The sequence below is a fragment of the Sorex araneus genome, chromosome 7 (assembly GCF_027595985.1).
Source record: "Sorex araneus isolate mSorAra2 chromosome 7, mSorAra2.pri, whole genome shotgun sequence".
Classification (NCBI taxonomy): domain Eukaryota; kingdom Metazoa; phylum Chordata; class Mammalia; order Eulipotyphla; family Soricidae; genus Sorex; species Sorex araneus.
Genome location: NC_073308.1, coordinates 61929499 through 61949491, shown reverse-complemented (window position 1 = coordinate 61949491; position 19993 = coordinate 61929499). Strand labels below are relative to the sequence as shown.

Here is a 19993-nt window from a genome sequence, read left to right as displayed (position 1 = left end):
GCTACTCTCAGAAAATTTATCCATTTTATTTAAAGTTTTATCGCATTGAGAAAAAAAACACATATAAAAATGATATGTAAAAAGTTTATTATTTTGAATGAGTTCCTAAATAAAATCAAATAAATAAAGGTCTCAAAAAGCATGCTCAGTCTGCATAGATCAACATAAAGAAGAGGAAATTATAACAGTTAATAAAAATTCATGAGACAAAAGCAATGCCATATAGAGCAAATAAATAAAGCTATAAGTTGGCTCAAAAAGAGAAAACAATATTGTTAATTGGACTTTAGCAACTTTCTAAACATAAAGAAGAGAAAATAGAAGATTAGAGATAGCAAAACCCTAAATAATAAATATTGAAAATGAAAAAGAAGAGGCCAGAGCAAGAGTACAGCTGATATTTTCCTTGCATGCAGCAGACCCGGTTTCTATCCCCAGCATCCTGTATGGATTCCCGGAAAACCACCAGGAGTTATAACCTAAGTACAAAACCAGGAGCAAGTTTTTTAATACCTGAGTATTTCCACGAATGGTTAAAAAATACAATAAAGAATAGACTTTTTAAAAAAGAAAGTGAAAAAGAATACAACAGTATATATGTTATTATAAAATTTTCCCATAAAACTTTTGACAATTTATACATATTCCTATCAATATGACTTACTATAACAGATAAAAGTATGAAAAGTTTTGGCAGGCCATAAGTTACTTTTTAATATTTTAAATTTGTTTGTTGGGGGATGCCCCCAATGGTAGCTATTCCCAGCTCTCTGGTCCGGACTCCCACTCCTGGCAGTTCTCAGGAGACCATGGTCATGCCAGAAATCGAACTCTGATCTCCCACAAGCAAGGTATGTGCTCAAGTCATTGAGCTACTTCTCCCGCCCTTATATTTTTTTATTGTGGATTTACCATTGGTTCACAATATTATAGAGTTCCAGGGAGTTATATCCACATCTTATCCCACAGTGCTAGAGACCCAAGTGATCTTATCAAGTCTTAAAAGAGCTTAAATTGTGGACCAAAATACTCACAGACCTATTGCGAATTTTAGATTCATACAGTATATCATCAAATATCAATGACTTGGGTGAATATAAAGGCTACACAGCTGACGTTAGATAAAAGAAATTATTGACCTGGTGCCATTAAAATCTAAGGAGGAGATTTTTTTCAAAAAGTTTTTAAAAGTGGCTTCCAAAATCAAGTCCCTCTCTACAAGAAGAGGTTCTCTTAATGATACTCCAAAGAGCCAGAAAATGTGTATCACAAAATAGTTTCTCCAAATCAATAGCGCCCTAGGTTTTCAAGTAGCTCACCAAGTCCAGAGGGTTTCTCAACCACACTTAAGGGACTTTAAAAAAATCATCTGTATTTTCTTTTGAGGAATCATATTTTTAAAACAGTATGTCAAAGGCCAGAAAAAATAGTACATGGGTAAAGAGCTTGCCGTGTACGTGGCCAACAAGGGTTCAATCCCAGGCCACCTATGGTCTACCAGGCCCAGCTAAAAGTGATCCCTCAGGAGAGCGAGATGTGGTCCAACCCCACTCCTCCCGTCCAAAATAACAGCTAAACTATAGCGAAACTTTTCAAAATTTTAAATTGCAAGAATATGTCCTTAAATTTCATAAAATCTTCCATATTTTCCCTCTCTCTCTCTCTCTCTCTCTCTCTCACACACACACACACACACACACACACACGCACACACACACACACAAATATCCAGTCTCTCAAAATTCAAATTAGAGATTTAAAAGCCTGAAAACATCTTATTAACAGTTGTTTCTAAGTTCTCTTCATCTTTTGATACAGCATTTAAAGTGATGACAAAGGAAATGGCTGTTCAATACTATCTGACTTTGTGATTCAAAGAATGCAACATAAGAAGCATTATTGTCCTAGCAGCATTGCCGCATTGAAACTCACCTTGATCTGTCAGAAATGACGAGGCATTGGACTGCAGTGTGGACAAGTCAAATCTGAGGCAGGGGAAGGCAGGTGAGTCAAAAAAACTGTTTCCAAACAGAAAATTAGAGTTTTTGTGATGTAACCATCTCAATGTATAACACAAACTACAAACTTACATACTAATCACAGAGAGAGAGAGAAGAGAGAGAGGGGAGAGAGAGAGAGGGGGGGGGGAGAGAGAGAGAGAGAGAGAGAGAGAGAGAGAGAGGAGAGAAAGAGAGGACAGAGGCCTTAGTCTCTTATCAACAGATACTGTACCTGCAGCATTCTAAGGATGAAGGACAGTGGGGGAAGAGAACGCCTTCCCTAAGTACTCAGTATTGGTTAAAGTACTGCTACATTGTGTAGCTGCGGGCATAGATAGCAAAGAGAAATAATTCCTTGCTAAAGAAAAATAAATCACAAGAATTTCCAAAAAAATGGATAAGTATCATTTTTATTCCTTCTCAGTTTTGCAAAAGATTTTAAGCAACATATTTTCCTATCATTAATGGGGATCTTCCACTAAGTCAGCCAAATGAAATAAAAATAGATAAGTCTTGGGGTTGGAGCAATAGCACAGCAGGTAGGGCATTTGCCTTGCACGAGGCCAACCTGGGTTCGATTCCCAGCATCCCATATGGTCTCCCGAGCACCGCCAGGAGTAATTCCTGAGTGCATGAGCCAGGAGTGACCCCTGTGCATCGCTGGGTGTGACCCCAAAAGCAAAAATTTTTAAAAAATAGGTAAGACTCAGAATGTGAGGGGGAAAAAAAGGGGTAGGGATTTAACTCAATGGCAGAGGCCATGCTTTGCATGGATGAGGTTTAGAGTTTGAGCCCTGGCACCTTCATCCACCCCTTGCCTCAAAAACAAACAAACAAGCAAAATTATTAATACGATCACAGAGAAACAGATAAACTAATTGCCCATTAATTATTCATGACAAAGAAAATTTTGTATATATATATATATACACAATGAAATATAATTTGGTTACAGACAAATACAAAATTCTGCCATTTTCAATAACATGGATGATTCTAAAAGGGTAACCTGTTAAATGAAATAAGCCTTGACCCCCTTTTATTAAAAATTCAATTTGCATTGTTTTAATTACTCTGCCTTGCAATACTGTCAGTGCATAAAATATTCCAACACCCTCCACCAGAGTGTCTGCTTCCCTCCACCACTGTTGTACTGTCCCTGTCCCCACCCCATCCTACTGCCATTCCCCCCCCCCCTGTGGTAAGCTCCCTATCAAAGATAAGTTCTAAATTTCTGTTGCCTTTGGTCATTTGTTATTTCTTTACTATGTTTCTTTTTTACTCGAATATAAGTGAGATTACTGTGTATCTGTCCCTCTCCCTCTAATGCCCATGGACATGATATTCTGTAGATACATCCATGTAGCAGCAAATTGCATTAGTTCATCTTTACTTATAACTGAATGTACCTGTACCATTGTTTTTTATCCAGTCTTGGAAACTTAGGTTGTTTCCAGATTTTGACTATTTTAAGTAGTGTTGCAATGAACATAGGAGTGCAAATGTCTTTTCTGAATCTACCTTGGGGTAGATACCATGAAGTGAAATTGCTAGGTCCTATGGAGGAGCAATTCTTGGTGTTTTGAGAATCATTCATATTGTTTTCTAAAGGGGTTGAACCAGTCAACATGGCCACCAGCAGTGAATGAAAAATAAGGGTCCTTTTTCTCCACAGTCATGCCAACACTGATTGTTCTTGCTCTTTGTGATGTGTGCCTGTATCACTGGTGGGAGAAGATATCTCACTGTTGCTTCGACTTGCATTTCCCTGATAATACTGAGCATATCTTCATATTCCTTTGGCCATCTGTAGATCTTGTCGGAGGAAGTTTCTAGTCATCACTTTCTCCCAGTTTTTAAGGGGGCTGGTTTTTGTTTTTGTTTGTTTTATTTTTTTAGGTTCTTCTTTACCTTTTGGGTTTTGTTTGCTTTGGGGGCCACACCTGGCAATGCTCAGGGCTTACTGCTGGCTCTGTCCTTAGGGATCACTTCTGACAGGGGTACCTGGAATCCAACCCAGATGGGCTGCATGCAAAGCAAACCGCCTACCCACTCTATGTTTCTGCACCTCTTTGTTGAGTTCTACCAATGCTTTATGAAACTTGGAAATTAACCCTCTGTCAGATTAGTAGTGGGCAAATATTTTCTCCAGTCCGTGGGGGGTGTCTTTTTATGGTTCTCATCATTCCTTTTGCAGTGCAGAAGTTTCTTAGTTTGATGGAGTTCCTTTTATTTATCTTTGCTTCTGTTTGCTTGACCAATGGCAATGAATCACTAAAGATGCCTCTAGATTCAATGGCATGAAATGTTCTGCCTATGTTTTTCTCAATACACTTTATAGATTCAGGCATAAAACCTGGCTATTAACAGTATCATAAACCATAGTGTCCAAATAAAATTTTTAAAAAAAGAAAAAGGAAGACAAATTTTCCAAGTGAAGCAAAATATACATATATATATACTGTATTTTTCTTTTAATTGTACAAACAGGCACATTACTTTTGGCCAACTAAATTGCATTTCCTGGTATGAATACAACATGCAAACTGCTGATTTATCAGCCTCGTTTTACCAGATATTTGGACTGTTGCAATGTTTTGTTATTGGTAAATAATGATAAAAATATTTGAATACTTATTATACATATGCTGAATTAATATTTAGAGATAAATACACCATCATTATCTTTTTATTACATATAAATGCCTAGAAATAAAATAGTACTTTGGTAGTGGATTTAATGTGGTAACATATATGTAGAATAGGGGTGAACTTCAAACCCCTAAAACATATACAGTGCTGTAAACCATACTTACCTGAATTATTTTTAAGTTGTAATTTTTTTAAATGTATACTCTTCAGGTTCCACAAAATTTGAATGTTTTTCTGTTAAAAATTAGGTATAAAATAATAGTATATGAATTAAGTATTTGGAGGGGGCAGAGAGATAGTACATCAACTAGGGCACTTGTCTTACATGAGGCCAATCCAGGTTCGTTCAATACCCATTACCACATATGGCCCTCTGTGCCCCATCAGGACTAAGTCCTGAGCACCACCATATGTGCCCCCTGAAAAAAATTATGTTATATAAATACTTTAAAAATTCTGGAGTTTTTATAACTTTTTTTTTTATTTAAAAAGCACTAGGGTCTGTGAAGAAAGGGACAAGCAGGACACTGTGACTGGCCCGCTGCATTTCTCCCGAGTGGCACGTAGTAGACAATACTTAATAAGTGGCAAGTCTAAGGCTACTATTTATTGTCTAAATGCCATGAATGCTGCAACTCCTGTGCAGTTGTCCAAAGAACTAAAATGACAAAACCACATCATCATAGAAAAATATGAGCATATTCAGGCAACTGTGCAAAACACCACTTGGAATTACAGAAAATATTTTATGCTACCAGAAATGGAATCAAAAGGCACTGATCTATAATATTTTAATTTTGTTTCATCTACCTGATCCATGGCTACATGTTATTTATATCACCAAACTCAATTGACTTCTTATCAATAATTCCCAGTTAATTATAATATTTTTTGGCTCTTTAGAAAAAATTAGACAGCACGATTTACAAAATTGTTTACAATGAGTTTCAGACTTCAGGCATAGAATCTTCTCACCTCTGATCCAATAAAAGGTAATGAAAGATTTTAGTATAAGTGAATAATTCACCCACTTAAGGAAAGAATTTTTCAAATATGAGGCTGAAATGACAGTTATGTCAACACAAATGTGATATGTCATGAGGAATTCTACCATTATTTCATAATATGATCACTCTTTAATTCAATGCAATCAGAATATCTTAAATATAAACTGGTACAACAGGAAATACCCACAGATAACACAACCCAGTGAAATTCAGGTTCTTTCCCCAAATTAAAAGACATGTTTACAAAAAAGTTGTTGTATGTCAGTTTCCCCAAAATGGTAAATCAACTTTGCTCCGTATGACCAATATAACATCTAACAACTGTCACCTAAGCATGGGAAGTTAAGGTCATCCAGATACTTTGGGCATCGTGGGAAATACCTTGCCATTACTTGCAGAATACAGATTGTTTTACATAGGATCTTCCCACATAGACACTGGAGGTCACTCCTGGTGATATTGGACCTGAGCCACAGCCCTGCTGCTTTGTAACTCTGGCCCCTTAGTGCAGCTGGGCCTGGTGGCTCTAACTTGCCACCAGAGTTATACCTGGAGGTGATAGAGGACAGAGCTGCCATGATGGGGATCAAACTCAAGGCCTCACCTGTCAAAGGCATGTGCTATATCTCAACTGCATATTTTATAAAGGAGCGATAAAGGTTCTGAAGTTATAGAAGATGTTCTTCTCTTTCGGTGTTTTACCCTATTCTTTCTAAAAAACTTTTTTTAAAATTGAATCACTGTGAGACACACAGTTACAAAGTTGTTCGTGATTGGGTTTCAGTCATGCACTGTTCCGATACCTGTCCCACTAAGTGTTTCCCTCAATCCTTCCCACTAAGTGTCCCCAGCTTCCCTCCTGCCTCTCCCACATCCCCCCTCCAAGCCTGCCTCTATGGCAGCTACTCTCCTCTCTGTCTCTTGCTCTCTGTCTCTTGCTCTTTGTCTCTCTCTGTCTCTCTCTCCTTTGTGTCTCTCTCTGTATTTACCCCCACCCCGCTTTAGGAAATTATGGTTTACAATACAGATACTGTAGGTAAAGGGACAAACATAATAATCTTTTACCCTGTTCTTAATCAAAGAAGCAATTACTGCTCTCTCTTATGACCTAAAAATATGTTGTTGTGGAATGGTGGGAGAATAGGTGTTTAGCCGTGAATATGTTAAAAATTCATTCTTTTGCTCTCAAAGTCAAAGAGGAAGCCATCCCCTCCTTGTTATGGGAAGTGTTCTATTCTATCCGTTTGAAGTCCCAAGTTTTCTTAATCCAGTGCTCAAACCTTCTGTTCAAACTGTCTTACTTTAGATTTTATGCCTTGTTTGAAAAAAAAAAGCCCAGAGAGGGTATTATTGTTCCCCATCCCCAACTCAACTGTTGTTCTGCAAAATGCACCAAATAATATCAACTGAAAAATAAAAAGCATCAGTGAATAAGTAAATAATAAGTGAATTCCTTTGATGTAAAATGGACATTTGACTACTCACATTTGTCATAAGAATAATATGTTGATCTATGAAAAAATAATCATGAATTTAGAATTCAGAGATATACTGAAGAACTTTACTTCCTTGACATTAAGTTGAAAAGAAAGAAGTTTGTTCTCTGCAAGTCAGAGAAATTGGGGAGAAAGAAACATTTGTAAGAGTCCATCATATTTCTTTATATTTTGTCAAAATTTCTTTTGTTAGGCTTGTATTTATGGTCCACCTAAAAATATTGTTCCATTAAAAGTTAGTATTTTCCAAGGAATCTTCAAGTGTATTGTAAATATTTTATATATGACTTCCTTGCCGAGTTCTATTTGTCTTGAGCAGAAAAGAAACCTTTCAAGTGATGCTAGTCACAAAGAGTGTGGAAATTCACGCTCCAGTCCTGTGCCCGCAGCTGCCAGTCGCCTCCCTGCATTCCGATTTTCCTTTTTGCTTATATTCTCATTGCTGGTTTTCCTTATTCCATGATGTGGCAAACAAGATGTCAAGAAAAATCCCAGGCATTTTATTTGTCTAGTTAGGCACCGGTTTTCTGAAATCCTGTCGGCACCAGGTCCCCGGAACACTCATTTGTCTCTGCCTCTCCATCCCATCATACTTCTAACGTTAATGAAATGTAGCTAACTGCAAAGGTAGGAAATAAGTTACCGCCACAAGCTAGCTGTAAATAAGAAAAGGCAGCCGAGGTGGATTGAAGTTCCGGCTTTAGACGCCCGGGGCTGCCACTAGAAGTACATGCACTTGTACTTAATTTCAAAGGGTGCTGATCCTCCTCATTAAACAAGACATGCTTTCATTAAAAAGTAGGAAGTTCGGGTGTCAAGAGACCTTTATCCTCATCAGCTGCTGCAGAAACAATTCTTTAGGAAATACACAACTCTCTTGAGGAAAAAACATGCTGAAAGATATTAGACCTGATCAGATTTATTTTTAACAACTGTTCAACTTGTCCCTAAGTCATTATTCCGTTCCCTTGAATTATCAACTCTATCAAAGTCTACAGCTTTTCAAATGAGTTCAGTTGACTTTTCTAGTTATTGAAGGCTCACTTGAAATTCTAAGTAATTTGATTAAATTACTTTATCAACTACTCTTTCAACAGTGACCATTCTTGTTGGACCCAGCTGGATCTTGGTTTCAACGAAATAGAGACAGAAGAGAACTTTTCTTAAACTGATTAATTCCTAATACAACATTTTTATCTTTATTTTTTTATTTTAAATCTCCACTTGTGGATAAAAATCAAAACCTCAGTATTTAATGCTGTACATCTACTCTAAAATTTGAGTATCACATTACACTTAAACCAAGAAAGCAGCCACTTCTGAGCTTAAATCCTCTAGAATTAAGCACAATTCATACCAAATTTTGGCAGATCCATGAGATTCCTTATAGCTTTGGCAACATTTTTTCAAATACTTATTATTTATAACTGTGCAAATTACCCTAAATTTCTGATCACGTTACATAATGAACTGATGTAAAATAAGCCAGTAAAAATATATTTTAACAAGGCAGTGTTTACATTCTTCAAGTATAATGTTCCTACAAAATGAGCTGAAGAAACTTTAACGCTTGTATCTGTAGCTTTAAGTCCAACAGCTATATACAGATTAAAAAGTTATCTGGAAGACGATGGGCTCCATATACTGAGAAAACAGACCCACCACCTTTGAGAAGCTAAAGCAGTACTTTGAAATTCCTGCCTCAAACAATGCTCTAGAGAGAAGCAGTCTCACCTTCTGTTAGGAAAAAAAAGACAAACTTCAAATTATTAAATCGAAATAGAAAAATTACAACTTAACTTTGTTCATAATTGCTGCAGATGAGTTATTAAAATTCAAAACTTATGTAATATTATCATAAAATATGGCATTTTTTCTCAAGAAAGCCACAAATTGGATATGAGCTTATGCACTGTAAAACCCAGATGGCTTGCTTAACTACTCAGACATCCTCTGGTTCAAAAGTTAATTGAACTGAAAACTACAATTTTGATAATTGATACACTTCTAGGGACTAAAGCAGAAGGATAAATTAGCCTCATGCCTAGGGTGTTAATGGACTTGAGAAACCATGACAATTGGTCAGGAAAGTAGAAGAAAAGCATCTATTTGCATAGTACCTGATCTTGCTTTGATCTTGCTTTTCTTTCTCCATTTTCTTACTCACTGAATCAATATCAGTCATGATTTTGCTCAATTCAACTTTTTCTGAAATTAAAAAAAAAGTTTTTATGGCATACTCTATGTTTAAGTGCATTTTTCAAATTAAATTGCAAATCACCGATTTTCTTAATAACAAGGGACATAATAATCTTCCCCCAAAATTACTAACACTAAGATACTCTGAAAACACATTTGAGTGGTTTTTTTCCTTTTGCCCACCCCAAGCTCCTCAGATGTTTTGCAATTACTAAAATTTAGAAAGGCAAGTACAGAGTAAATGAACTGCATACATCAGATAGGAGACAGCTCCCAGGGAAATGCTCCCAACAGCTCAGTACACACCAATGAATACAAACAGTCTCTTTTCTACATATTAGCATTATTATCAGCATTATCATTAGCAGGCCCCATTTATGCAAGAGTTGGCTATTTTAAAATAATTTAGCAATTATTAACTAAGGTAAATAGGAAGACTGAGTGCTCCAGAAATACCATCCATTCAGTAGAGTAAGACTGTTGAAGTCCTACAAAGACCAAGGTTCTGTTTTTGAAGAAAAAAAAAATCTAGTTCAGAGCCTGAGAGATAGTTTAAAGGACAGATGTGTATATTTTGCATGTGACTGACTCAGGATCAACCCCAGCACCGCTTGGACCCCTGGCAGTGCTAGGAGCAACATGCAAGCACTGAGCTGGGAGTAGCTTATTTCAGTTTTTGGAATCTAAAAAGAACTCTGTAAATTCTATGATTGCCGATTCATTTCTACTTTGAACAGAAAGCAGGATTAAGATAGTTTGAAATAATCAATCATTATATATCCATTAAGCACTTTCTAGTTACTAACTTGGACATATAAAAGATACTAAAGATGTCTTTAAAATCCAGAAATTATATGCATTGAAACTCTGTGCTTTATGAAAAATCTACAGATAACGGGGGGAAGAGGGAGGGTGTTTCAGTGCTGACAAATAGAAGAATACATCAGTAGAATTATGAAATTCAGGTTTAAAATATATGAAATAATATAAATAAAACTGTGGGATAACATATAACTATAATATCCCCTGATGATAACATGCCAGGTGTTGCCTAGAATTCTCTATGAATTAACTCAAAGTTCACAGCATTTTTGTGAGGGTGTGTAGGTGGTTGAGAAGAGATTATATGGGGGGCAATGAACTGCAATTATTCCATTTACACACAATGAGGACACCTCACCCAAGACCCTGTAACTTAGAAGGTACAGAGCAAAGGTCAAACCTAAATCACCCTTCCTTACTCTACTCACTCAGAGCTCTGAAGATCTGGTTTCTTATTAAGAGAAAGGAGATAATTGCTGCCTAGCTCACTTTGGATGGTAGCCAGAGTTTAAAACATGCTTTATATAAAAATTTCATTGTGGACAGTTATATCACATAAAGGTAAGAAGAAGAAGATATTACATAAAAAAGATGAAGAGAAATGAATTTTAAGTTTCAATCTTAAAAATGAAAACATAAATATTTGCTGTACCCTAAGGGTGTTAGATGCTATAAATGGACTATCAGTAGGTTCATGAAACCACCCAATAAATCATCCCCATATTACAAATGAAGATACTGAAAGAGAGAAATAGTAATTAATTTGCCAAAGGTGCTAAGGCATAGTAAATAGAGCAAATATTAAAACCCAAGTAACTTGTCTAGAAGCTTTCATTCTTAATCATCAAAAGAAGTATGACTTTTTTTAATTTGTCAAAGGAATATATACTTGTGAAAATTGCTACACTACCTCCTAAAAAGGAAAAATTTAGGATTTTGCAATGAGTAAGACATAAATGTCACTCTCAATGAACTAGACAGCTAAAAGTGAAAATCAGAGTCGGAATTAGAGAAGTGGGAATTGAAGAATAGAGGGAAAGCTTCTCAAGATGTACAATCCAAAGAGCTAGAGAGTGGCTTATACCATCATGCAAAAGAAAGGTGTTGGTTGTGGAAGACAATGATGGAAGTTAAATTGAGCATTAAAATCAAGTGAATTTGCTTTGTTTGTTTGTTTTTTTTTTTTTCGGAACAAGAAGATCATTGTGAGAATTAAATGGTGTCGGAAAGGAAAAAAAAAACAGAAAAAAACACAAATCAAGAGAAGGGAAATGCTTACATCTGAACAGAAACCAGCAACTGATGATGCAAGCGGAGATGCTCTGTATTTCTATGAAGGGGCTGATGGCTTTCCAAGTGAAAAAGAGATTCTATTCTTACTTTTGAAAACAATGTGTGAAAATTAATGCTCACTTGTTAAGATCTTGATTCTAAAAATATAAAACACACCTATAAAACACACCTATTTGTATATGTTGATTTATTTGCTGGACAATAAGTGAAGAGTTCTGCTACACTAAAAACCATCAGTATCATCTTATCCAGGTGCTTTCCTGTATATCTCCATACCTGTTAAAATTAGGTTGAGGCCATGTGATTGGATAATTAAATTCTTGTGCATAGGATATAGACAGATGAGATGAAAGCTACACCTGGGCCTGGATCTGAATTATTCCTCCAGACTACCCTGATACGAGATATACCTCCAGATACCAGAGATACAAGATCTATTCTGCCACTGCGATGTGTATAAAGCAAGTGAAAACAAATCCTTATTAAATGTGAAGTCACTTAGATTCCAGTGTTTATGACTCATCATAGTCCAAAGTATTCTAGCATTTATCGCAAACTATTACCTACCTTCGAAGGGAAAGGTAGTATAATACTATAATACATCTCCATTCTGGTCATGAAATTGTGATACTATAATAATTAACCAAAAGATGTGCCCATTTTGAGAAAAAAAGTTATTAAGTCCCAAGAAAAGTCATTTAAATACCAAATTTGAAGTCCTATACACACAGTCCCATTCAACTAAATCATGTTAGAACTGTCCATTTTTTAAAAATAAATGCAGATATACCCTTTTAAAAAGTTAATATTTAGTTAAAGAAGAAGGGTATTAAGTGTTATAAAAATCCAATACTGTTTCAGATTAGTTTAGCTAAACCTTTAGATGATTAACCAGAATATGATACGGAGCAAATTATAATCTTTGACAACTATTTATTACTATTACTATTACAACTGTTTATTACTATTCTTATTACTCATCTAGTCTCTGAACTAGACAAATTCTACCATATCAGTTCTGAAAAACAAATTAAAACCCACTTCTGGTTTGAATAAATAGTAAATTAGAGCGAGACCAGGAAAAGAAAACACAGGTAAAATTATGAATAATTGGAACTTTTGTAATGAAATCAAACAAATGCAACACAAGCCATGAGAAATATCTGGTAGCCAAATAACAGTTCTTACCAAATTTACCTTGCCTTCTAAGAGGCTCGTTGATATCAATCATTCGTTCCTTCCTTCCTGGAATCAATCATCATTCAATCTCCTTCAGTGTCACCTGTCCCTTTTCTGGACTCAGCTTGCTTTGACCACCTGCAGCCATATGTGCCCCAGCTCTATCCTTTGCTGCTTTCTAACTCTGTCCTCGAATTCACTAACCCTCCTACTCTCTATATGTATCACCTAAATGGGGACTGTCCACAAAAATCTAGTTCCTTGCTCAGCCCATTGTCAAGTATAAAATTTAAATAGCCACTTTCCCTATATACATATGCAGAGGGACCTCACCCATATGCTCTCCTCACAATGAGTGACGACCCTCTATCCAGGCATCTGGAAACCACCTAGACCCCTCCTCAGTCATCCCCAGCCAGCCCAGTAGCTCACCAAATCCCTCTCACCCTTTCCTGCTCATGCCTTCTCAGAAAACACTTTTATCATCTCCTCTGATACATAGTTTCTTCCCTTGGTTTCCTGCCTCTGACCATTATTTTTTCCAATCCATCCTCCAAGGCTTCCATAAAATAATCTTGCATTTGCAAATTATGGGGCTTAAAACAATAATTTCATGCATATTTTACCCTAACTTTACCATAAAAATAGAACTCCAAATTCTCTGAAATGACATTGCAAGCAGTAAAATGCATTGTTAATTTAGTTGTTCAAATCAAATACTTTATAGCCTTATTGACAAACATATTTGCATATACTTATCTAAACACATATATTTGGATGTATATACATAATTCATCCGGTTCATTTAAAGGGGAGTTGCCAAGAATGCCATATTTCATCTTTGAAAACATCATCACAAAGTTCGTAAGAAAAGCTCCTACACTAACCACTAAAGAAATTTAACATTGATTAAAAAATAATTTTTTTTGCAGTAAAAACATTTTATTTGGAGGCTTTTGAGGAGAAGGAGGAAGGAGAGAGAGAGAGAAATGAGAGAGAGAGCACACTAGAAAGAGAGAGAGAAAGAGAGAGAGAGAAACAAGCTCAAGAAAGAACATGGGCTTCTCCAAAGGTAGAGAGCCCCTACACACCTCCCAGCATTAGACAGAAAGCATGAAAGTACACGTCGAAAGAGAGGAGATACAGGTGACACATGTGCATGGGCGCCACATCTGCTTGGTCACGTGGATACAAGCAGCGCACAGGCTTGGGCACCATATGCAACTAGTAAAAATTGTTAACCAGTATATTATCTCTATACAAAATCACCTAATTGTTCAGAAACAATTCTTGTTTGCATTCTTATTTTTTAAATTTTTTTAATAGTTTTTAATGAATCACCGTGAGATACAGTTACAGACTTACAAACTTTCATGATTACTTTTCAGTCATACAATGATCGAGTACCCATCCCTCCACCAGTGCCCATTCTCTACCACCAATGTTCCCGGTATCCCTTCAGTCACGTGTTTTTTGAAATTTTTTAGTTTTATTATGGTTCATTTAAGATGTCTCTCATTTTTTATAAGAAATTTGGACATGTCTTTGTACATATATTTCCAGTTTGCAAATAATTATTGGAAGTCAAATTTTTAAGGAACAACTTCAAACTTTCCTTTTTAAAAAAGTTCTTATTATAGTTTAGGAAGTAGCATTACAAAAGTGCTTTAGTTTCTACTGTTGACGTACAAAGTTACTGCACACCACTCATCACCAAAGTACCCATGATCCTCCACCCCTGTCCCTGTGTGCCCTCTGCACTCATCTTCCTTCCCCACACCCATCACTGGATGGTTTGGATGTTTGTAGATGAGGTTTGGGTGCATAGGGTTACCTCCTTTAACCACTGATCACGTGCTACTGACCCTCCACACTTTTATTACTATGTTAGCTCTAGTCAACCTACTCATTCCTCTCACCTCCTTCCCCACAACCTAGCACTTCTGGGTCAATAACCCAATGTGCAAGGTGTATTGCTGACTGATACTGTCCAGACCCTCAACTGGTTTCTCTATATACCACAGATGCGTGAAATCGCTTCTGTTGATGTCTGTTGGATTCCTCGCTGGTGCTCCTCGAGAACCACCTGGACAATGCTGCCCAGTGATGATATATCCGAGGATTCTCCCTGAGGTGAGGGACTTTCAGAGACATTGCCTCAGAGGCAAAGGACAGTACCAGAAGGAGCACCAGTCACCCCATAATTTGTGATAATTTATAATTTATACAAGCAATTCAGCTTGCTCAGGTCTATTCCTCTTGCTAGGAGGTTATGTTAATTGTTTTTCTTTTTTAATATGAAAACCAGAGTTTTTAATTACATTTTTTCTTATCTTTCAGTTGTACTAATCTAAAACATTCCTACACTTTTCTATAATATTATTGTTGACAACACAGATTCTTCTCATTCCTTCTTCACAATTATATTTAAGTAAAATATTTTATGCAATAATACATAAATGGACTGGAGTGATAGTACAGTGGGTAGGGTGTTTGCTTCGCACGGGGTTCGATTCCTCCATCCCTCTCGGAGAGCCCAGCAAGCTACCGAGAGTATCCCGACCACACGGCAGAGCCTAGCAAGCTACCCATGGCATATTTGATATGCCAAAAACAGTAACAACAGTCTCACAATGATGATGGTACTGGTGCCTGCTTAAGCAAATCGATGAGCAATGGGATGACAGTGCAGTGCTACAGTGCAGTACATAAATGACATGTGTTCAGAGTATTGCTAAATTTGATAATTTGATTAAGGTGGCAAGTGCCAGATATTCCTATGTTAAAAGTAATTTCCCTAAAACAAATAATTTCAGGTTGACACTTTAATATCACTTGTGAATATCCTGTTCTACAACTACATTTCATTACTGAGTTTCAGTATCCACTAATAAATGTTGCCTGAATTATTACACTGGAATTGCAAGATGATGGATTTGGTAATTCTATCATTTCCTCCACATACATAAACTAGAACTTATCTCTTAAAAGAAAGATTATTCTCTTCTTTTTTCCCTCACTTTGTGGAGTCATCAATTCCTTTTGCACTCAATGTATCATGCTCTACATGTATTATGTATATGTACTCTTATGTATTATGTATCATATTCTATATGTGGACTGGAGTGATAGCACAGCGGATAGGGTGTTTACCTTGCATGCGGCTGACCTGGGTTCGATTCCTCCATCCCTCTCAGAGAGCCCAGCAAGCTACCGAGTGTATCCTGCCTGCACTGCAGAGCCCGGCAAGCTACTTGTGGCATATTCAATATGCCAAAAACAGTAGCAACAAGTGTGATGGTGACATTACTGGTGCCCACTGGAGCAAATCGATGAACAATGGGATGACAGTGCTACAGTGCTCTATCACTGTCATTCCCTTGCTCATCGATTTGCTCGAGCGGGCACCAATAATGCCTTCATTGCGAGACTTGTTGTTACTGTTTTTGACATAGAGAATACGCCATGGGTACCTTGCCAGGTTCTGCCGTGCAGGTGAGATACTCTCAGTAGCTTGCCAGGCTCCCTGAGAGGGACAGAGGAATAGAACCCAGGTCGGCCGTGTGCAAGGCAAAAGCCCTACCCTCTGTGCTATCGCTCCAGCCCAGCAGTGCTAATACTATATAAAAAAATTAAACATGCTTTTAATTCCTTACAAACATCTATGTAACTCTAATTATATATATGGAGTTCACTCATAGTGACCATAGCTCACTCATAAATTCAGTGATTTTCTTTTTTGAAAGCTTATAAACTTATCTCAAGTGAGATGAGAACTATCTGCAAGCAGGAACTAAGCTTTATCTTCAAGAAGATGTTCAGCCTCCAGGCAGTTGAAAAAACTTTGAACTCACAATAATATTAGACTAATTTCTGACTTTAGATTATTTTTGAGAAATGATCATTGGGATTCTGATTTCTAATCAGAATTTCTAATCTCAATTGAGGTTACTTGTGGTTATGAATTATGAGAAAGTTTCTTTCTCTTCTCTCAAGTCCCAGATAGAGACGGTTATATTTCTTTGTCATTTTCTTCTTGCAAATGGAGGCTTTCGTTTTTCTGGTTTACTCTCATTGATGCAATAATCTTTGAGAGCTCTCGGACTATGGGACATCTCTGATCTGACTTTCCCTCTGGTATGGTGCATTTGGAATTTTCTCCAAAATTCCAAAATAGAAGTTTCAATAAAATAAAAGCTCAGAGCCTCCAGAAATATGCAGGTACTTCCAAAGCTAGGTGGATGGTCTTTGTCCTCAGACAAATCTTTCAACTGGCCTTTCATTATTGCTTTCCATTTCGGATTCTCAGGTTCTCCATAATGCCTGAAATACTTTTATCCATTTTGACACTCATTCATACTTCAAGACTCACTGGACACTATTTGATCTATATTGAAATAACTTGCAATACTTATTTATTTCCTAGTCTCATCTCCTTCTTATTAATCAAAAAACTCAGATAGTACAGACTAGTATAACAATTATTCCTCTTGAATATTCAGCACCTCATCATAATATCTAACACATTCATCGAACAGTTGTTATACAAATCAATAAATAAAATACTTAACACCTCTATTCACTTACAAGGAATTTTTAATATCATAACGTTTGTCAGTGACATAGATAATATTTCATCTTTTTCTCAAATCCAAAGATACTTACATACATTTATTCCTCCAAATTTCAACTTATCCTGCTAACCACAAAAAAAAAAAAAAATTGGGGGTGGGAGTCCTAGTTCAAGTAGTGGTTGAAAGCAACTAATCATAAATAGTTAAACTGGACTAACTTAAATTATAAGAACTAATTAGAAATAATTTTCTATAATTTAAAATTTTAGCATTCAGGCATATCTCAGAATAGTTTGCTACCAATCATGGGGACTATTCTGGCAAACAGTGGATAGAAACTTTCTGAAAAACATTAAAACATGGTTTTATATCATGAAACTAGTTTGGTTAGAAGAGTTTTAAGGCTTCCTCACACAAAAAAAACTTAGTGAAGTGACACTATGAAACGTTTCACATGGGTTAAATTTAGATTGTTTTCACCTAAAAATTAAATTTTAGATTTTATATATTGAATGATTCAAAAGACTTTTGTGAACTTTATCTTTTTAGAAACATCCAGTTTTGAAATTATACTGAAATTTATATAAAGCAATTATAACAAAATCTAAAACAATGTTCCAAATTTATAGACAGATTCATTAGTCAAGAAGACAGATTGTAATTTACTGACATTTCACATTCTAGTGTGTGGGCTGGGTGGATGTCATATGATTTTCTACTGTTGGAATTTCAGGCACATGTGTATTATATACAATGCCAATTCTGCACTACATTGTGAACTCTTTAGTGGTCTCTTGAGGATGGGCGTTGTGTTTCTATCCATTATCCATGTATTTAATCACTCATTCAACCAGTATGTACTGAGTGCCTATCATGTGACACTCTGCTAGGCTCCAGCGAAGCAAGAAAAATCTGGAGATTGTGACTGCGATAGTCTAGGGAATTAAATAAATAAATTTATTCCCTTTATCTCATAAATTTATGACTTTATGGAATAATATATATCCCTTTACTTTTGAAAGTTGGAAGCTATTGGTGGACACATTAGTTTGGAAAGTGGAATGAGAAGCAGGATTTCACTGGTTGGAAAAAAAGTAAAGTTACTGCCAATATGAAATTCAAGTAATTGCGATTTCAGAGACAGAGATTAAGTGGTCATTATATGGTCATAAGTTTGAGAAAGTTTTATTTCTTGAGAAAGAATATTTTGTGTCAATATATTTTAATATAAAAGCTGATTTAACATTCGCCGTAGTCTAGGAAAAGTAGAGAAATAGAAGAGAGTTTGGTATTGGTAGGAAAGTTGGCAAATATCTAATAAAAGGTCTTAACTTTGACAACCTAGGAATGTCATTATCATCTTAATTAACAATGATAAAATAAAAACAAATCTCTGTTCTGCTCGATTTTTTCTTTGTTCTACAGAAAACTGTTTAAGCAGATATTTGAACACAAGGGTTTCAGTTAACCACTTCTCCCCACTAGCCTATACAATGATTGTCCTTGGGCAGGACACCACGACTTTCATGGTATTAGGCCCATGGAAACACAGACTGTTTTTGTCACCGGGCCTTTTGTCACTAGCACCTAATGACAACAGTACTTACCCAGTAAAGGATAATGTAGCAGTATCAAAACAACCATGAGATACCACCTCACACCACAGAGACTAGCACACATCCAAAAGAACAAAAGCAACCGCTGTTGGAGAGGATGTGGGGAGAAAGGGACCCTTCTTCACTGCTGGTGGGAATGCCGACTGGTTCAGCCCTTCTGGAAAACAATTTGGACGACTCTCAAAAAATTAGATATTGAATTCCCATTTGACCCAGCAATACCACTGCTGGGAATATATCCCAGAGAGGCAAAAAAGTACAATCGAAACAACATCTGCACATGTATGTTCATCGAAGCACTGTTTACAATAGCCAGAATCTGGAAAAAACCCGAATGCCCCAGAACGGATGACTGGTTGAGGAAACTTTGGTACATCTATACAATGGAATACTATGCAGCTGTTAGAAAAAAGGAGGTCAAGAATTTTGTAGTTAAGTGGATGGGCATGAAAAGTTTCATGCTGAGTGAAATGAGTCAGAAAGAGAGAGACAGACATAGAAAGATTGCACTCATCTATGGTATATAGAATAACAGAGTGGGAGACTAACACCCAAGAACTGTAGAAATAAGTACCAGGAGGTTGACTCCATGGCTTCGAGGCTGGCCTCACGTTCCGGGGAAAGGTCAACTCAGAGAAGCAATCACCAACTACATTGTAGTCGAAGGCCATGTGGGGGAAGGGAGTTGCGGGCTGAATGAGGGCTAGAGACTGAGCACAGCGGCCACTCAACACCTTTATTGCAAACCACAACAGCTAATTAGAGAGAGAGAACAGAAGGGAATGCCTTGCCACAGTGGCAGGGTGGGATGGGGGGGAGATGGGATTGGGGAGGGTGGGAGGGACGCTGGGTTTACGGGTGGTGGAGAATGGGCACTGGTGAAGGGATGGGTTCCCGAACTTTGTATGAGGGAAGTATAAGCACAAAAGTGTATAAATCTGTAACTGTACCTTCACGGTGATTCTCTAATTAAAAATAAATTAATTAAAAAAAAAGGATAATGTAGCAGCACTTTTTAACCAAGTGGCTCATTTTCAATCTCTTTTGATGACTCTTCCACCAGAACTTTAAAGACTAGAGTAAGTTGGGTTTCATCATAACTTCTTTCTTTTTAATTTTAGTCACCATGAATTACAAGGTACTTTATGATTGGGT

At 36.6% G+C, this 19993-nt stretch overlaps 1 protein-coding gene across 1 annotated transcript in view; it reads right to left on the bottom strand.

Annotated features, from left to right (window-relative positions):
* IQCM (IQ motif containing M) overlaps positions 1-19993 on the bottom strand; it is a 544597-nt gene that overhangs the window by 257447 nt on the left and 267157 nt on the right. Inside the window, exons 5-6 of the mRNA XM_055144242.1 lie at positions 9276-9363; positions 1933-1985 (exon numbers count right to left, since the gene is read on the bottom strand). Of these exons, the coding sequence (XP_055000217.1) occupies positions 1933-1985; positions 9276-9363 (141 nt within the window). The remainder of the gene's footprint in view (positions 1-1932; positions 1986-9275; positions 9364-19993) is intronic.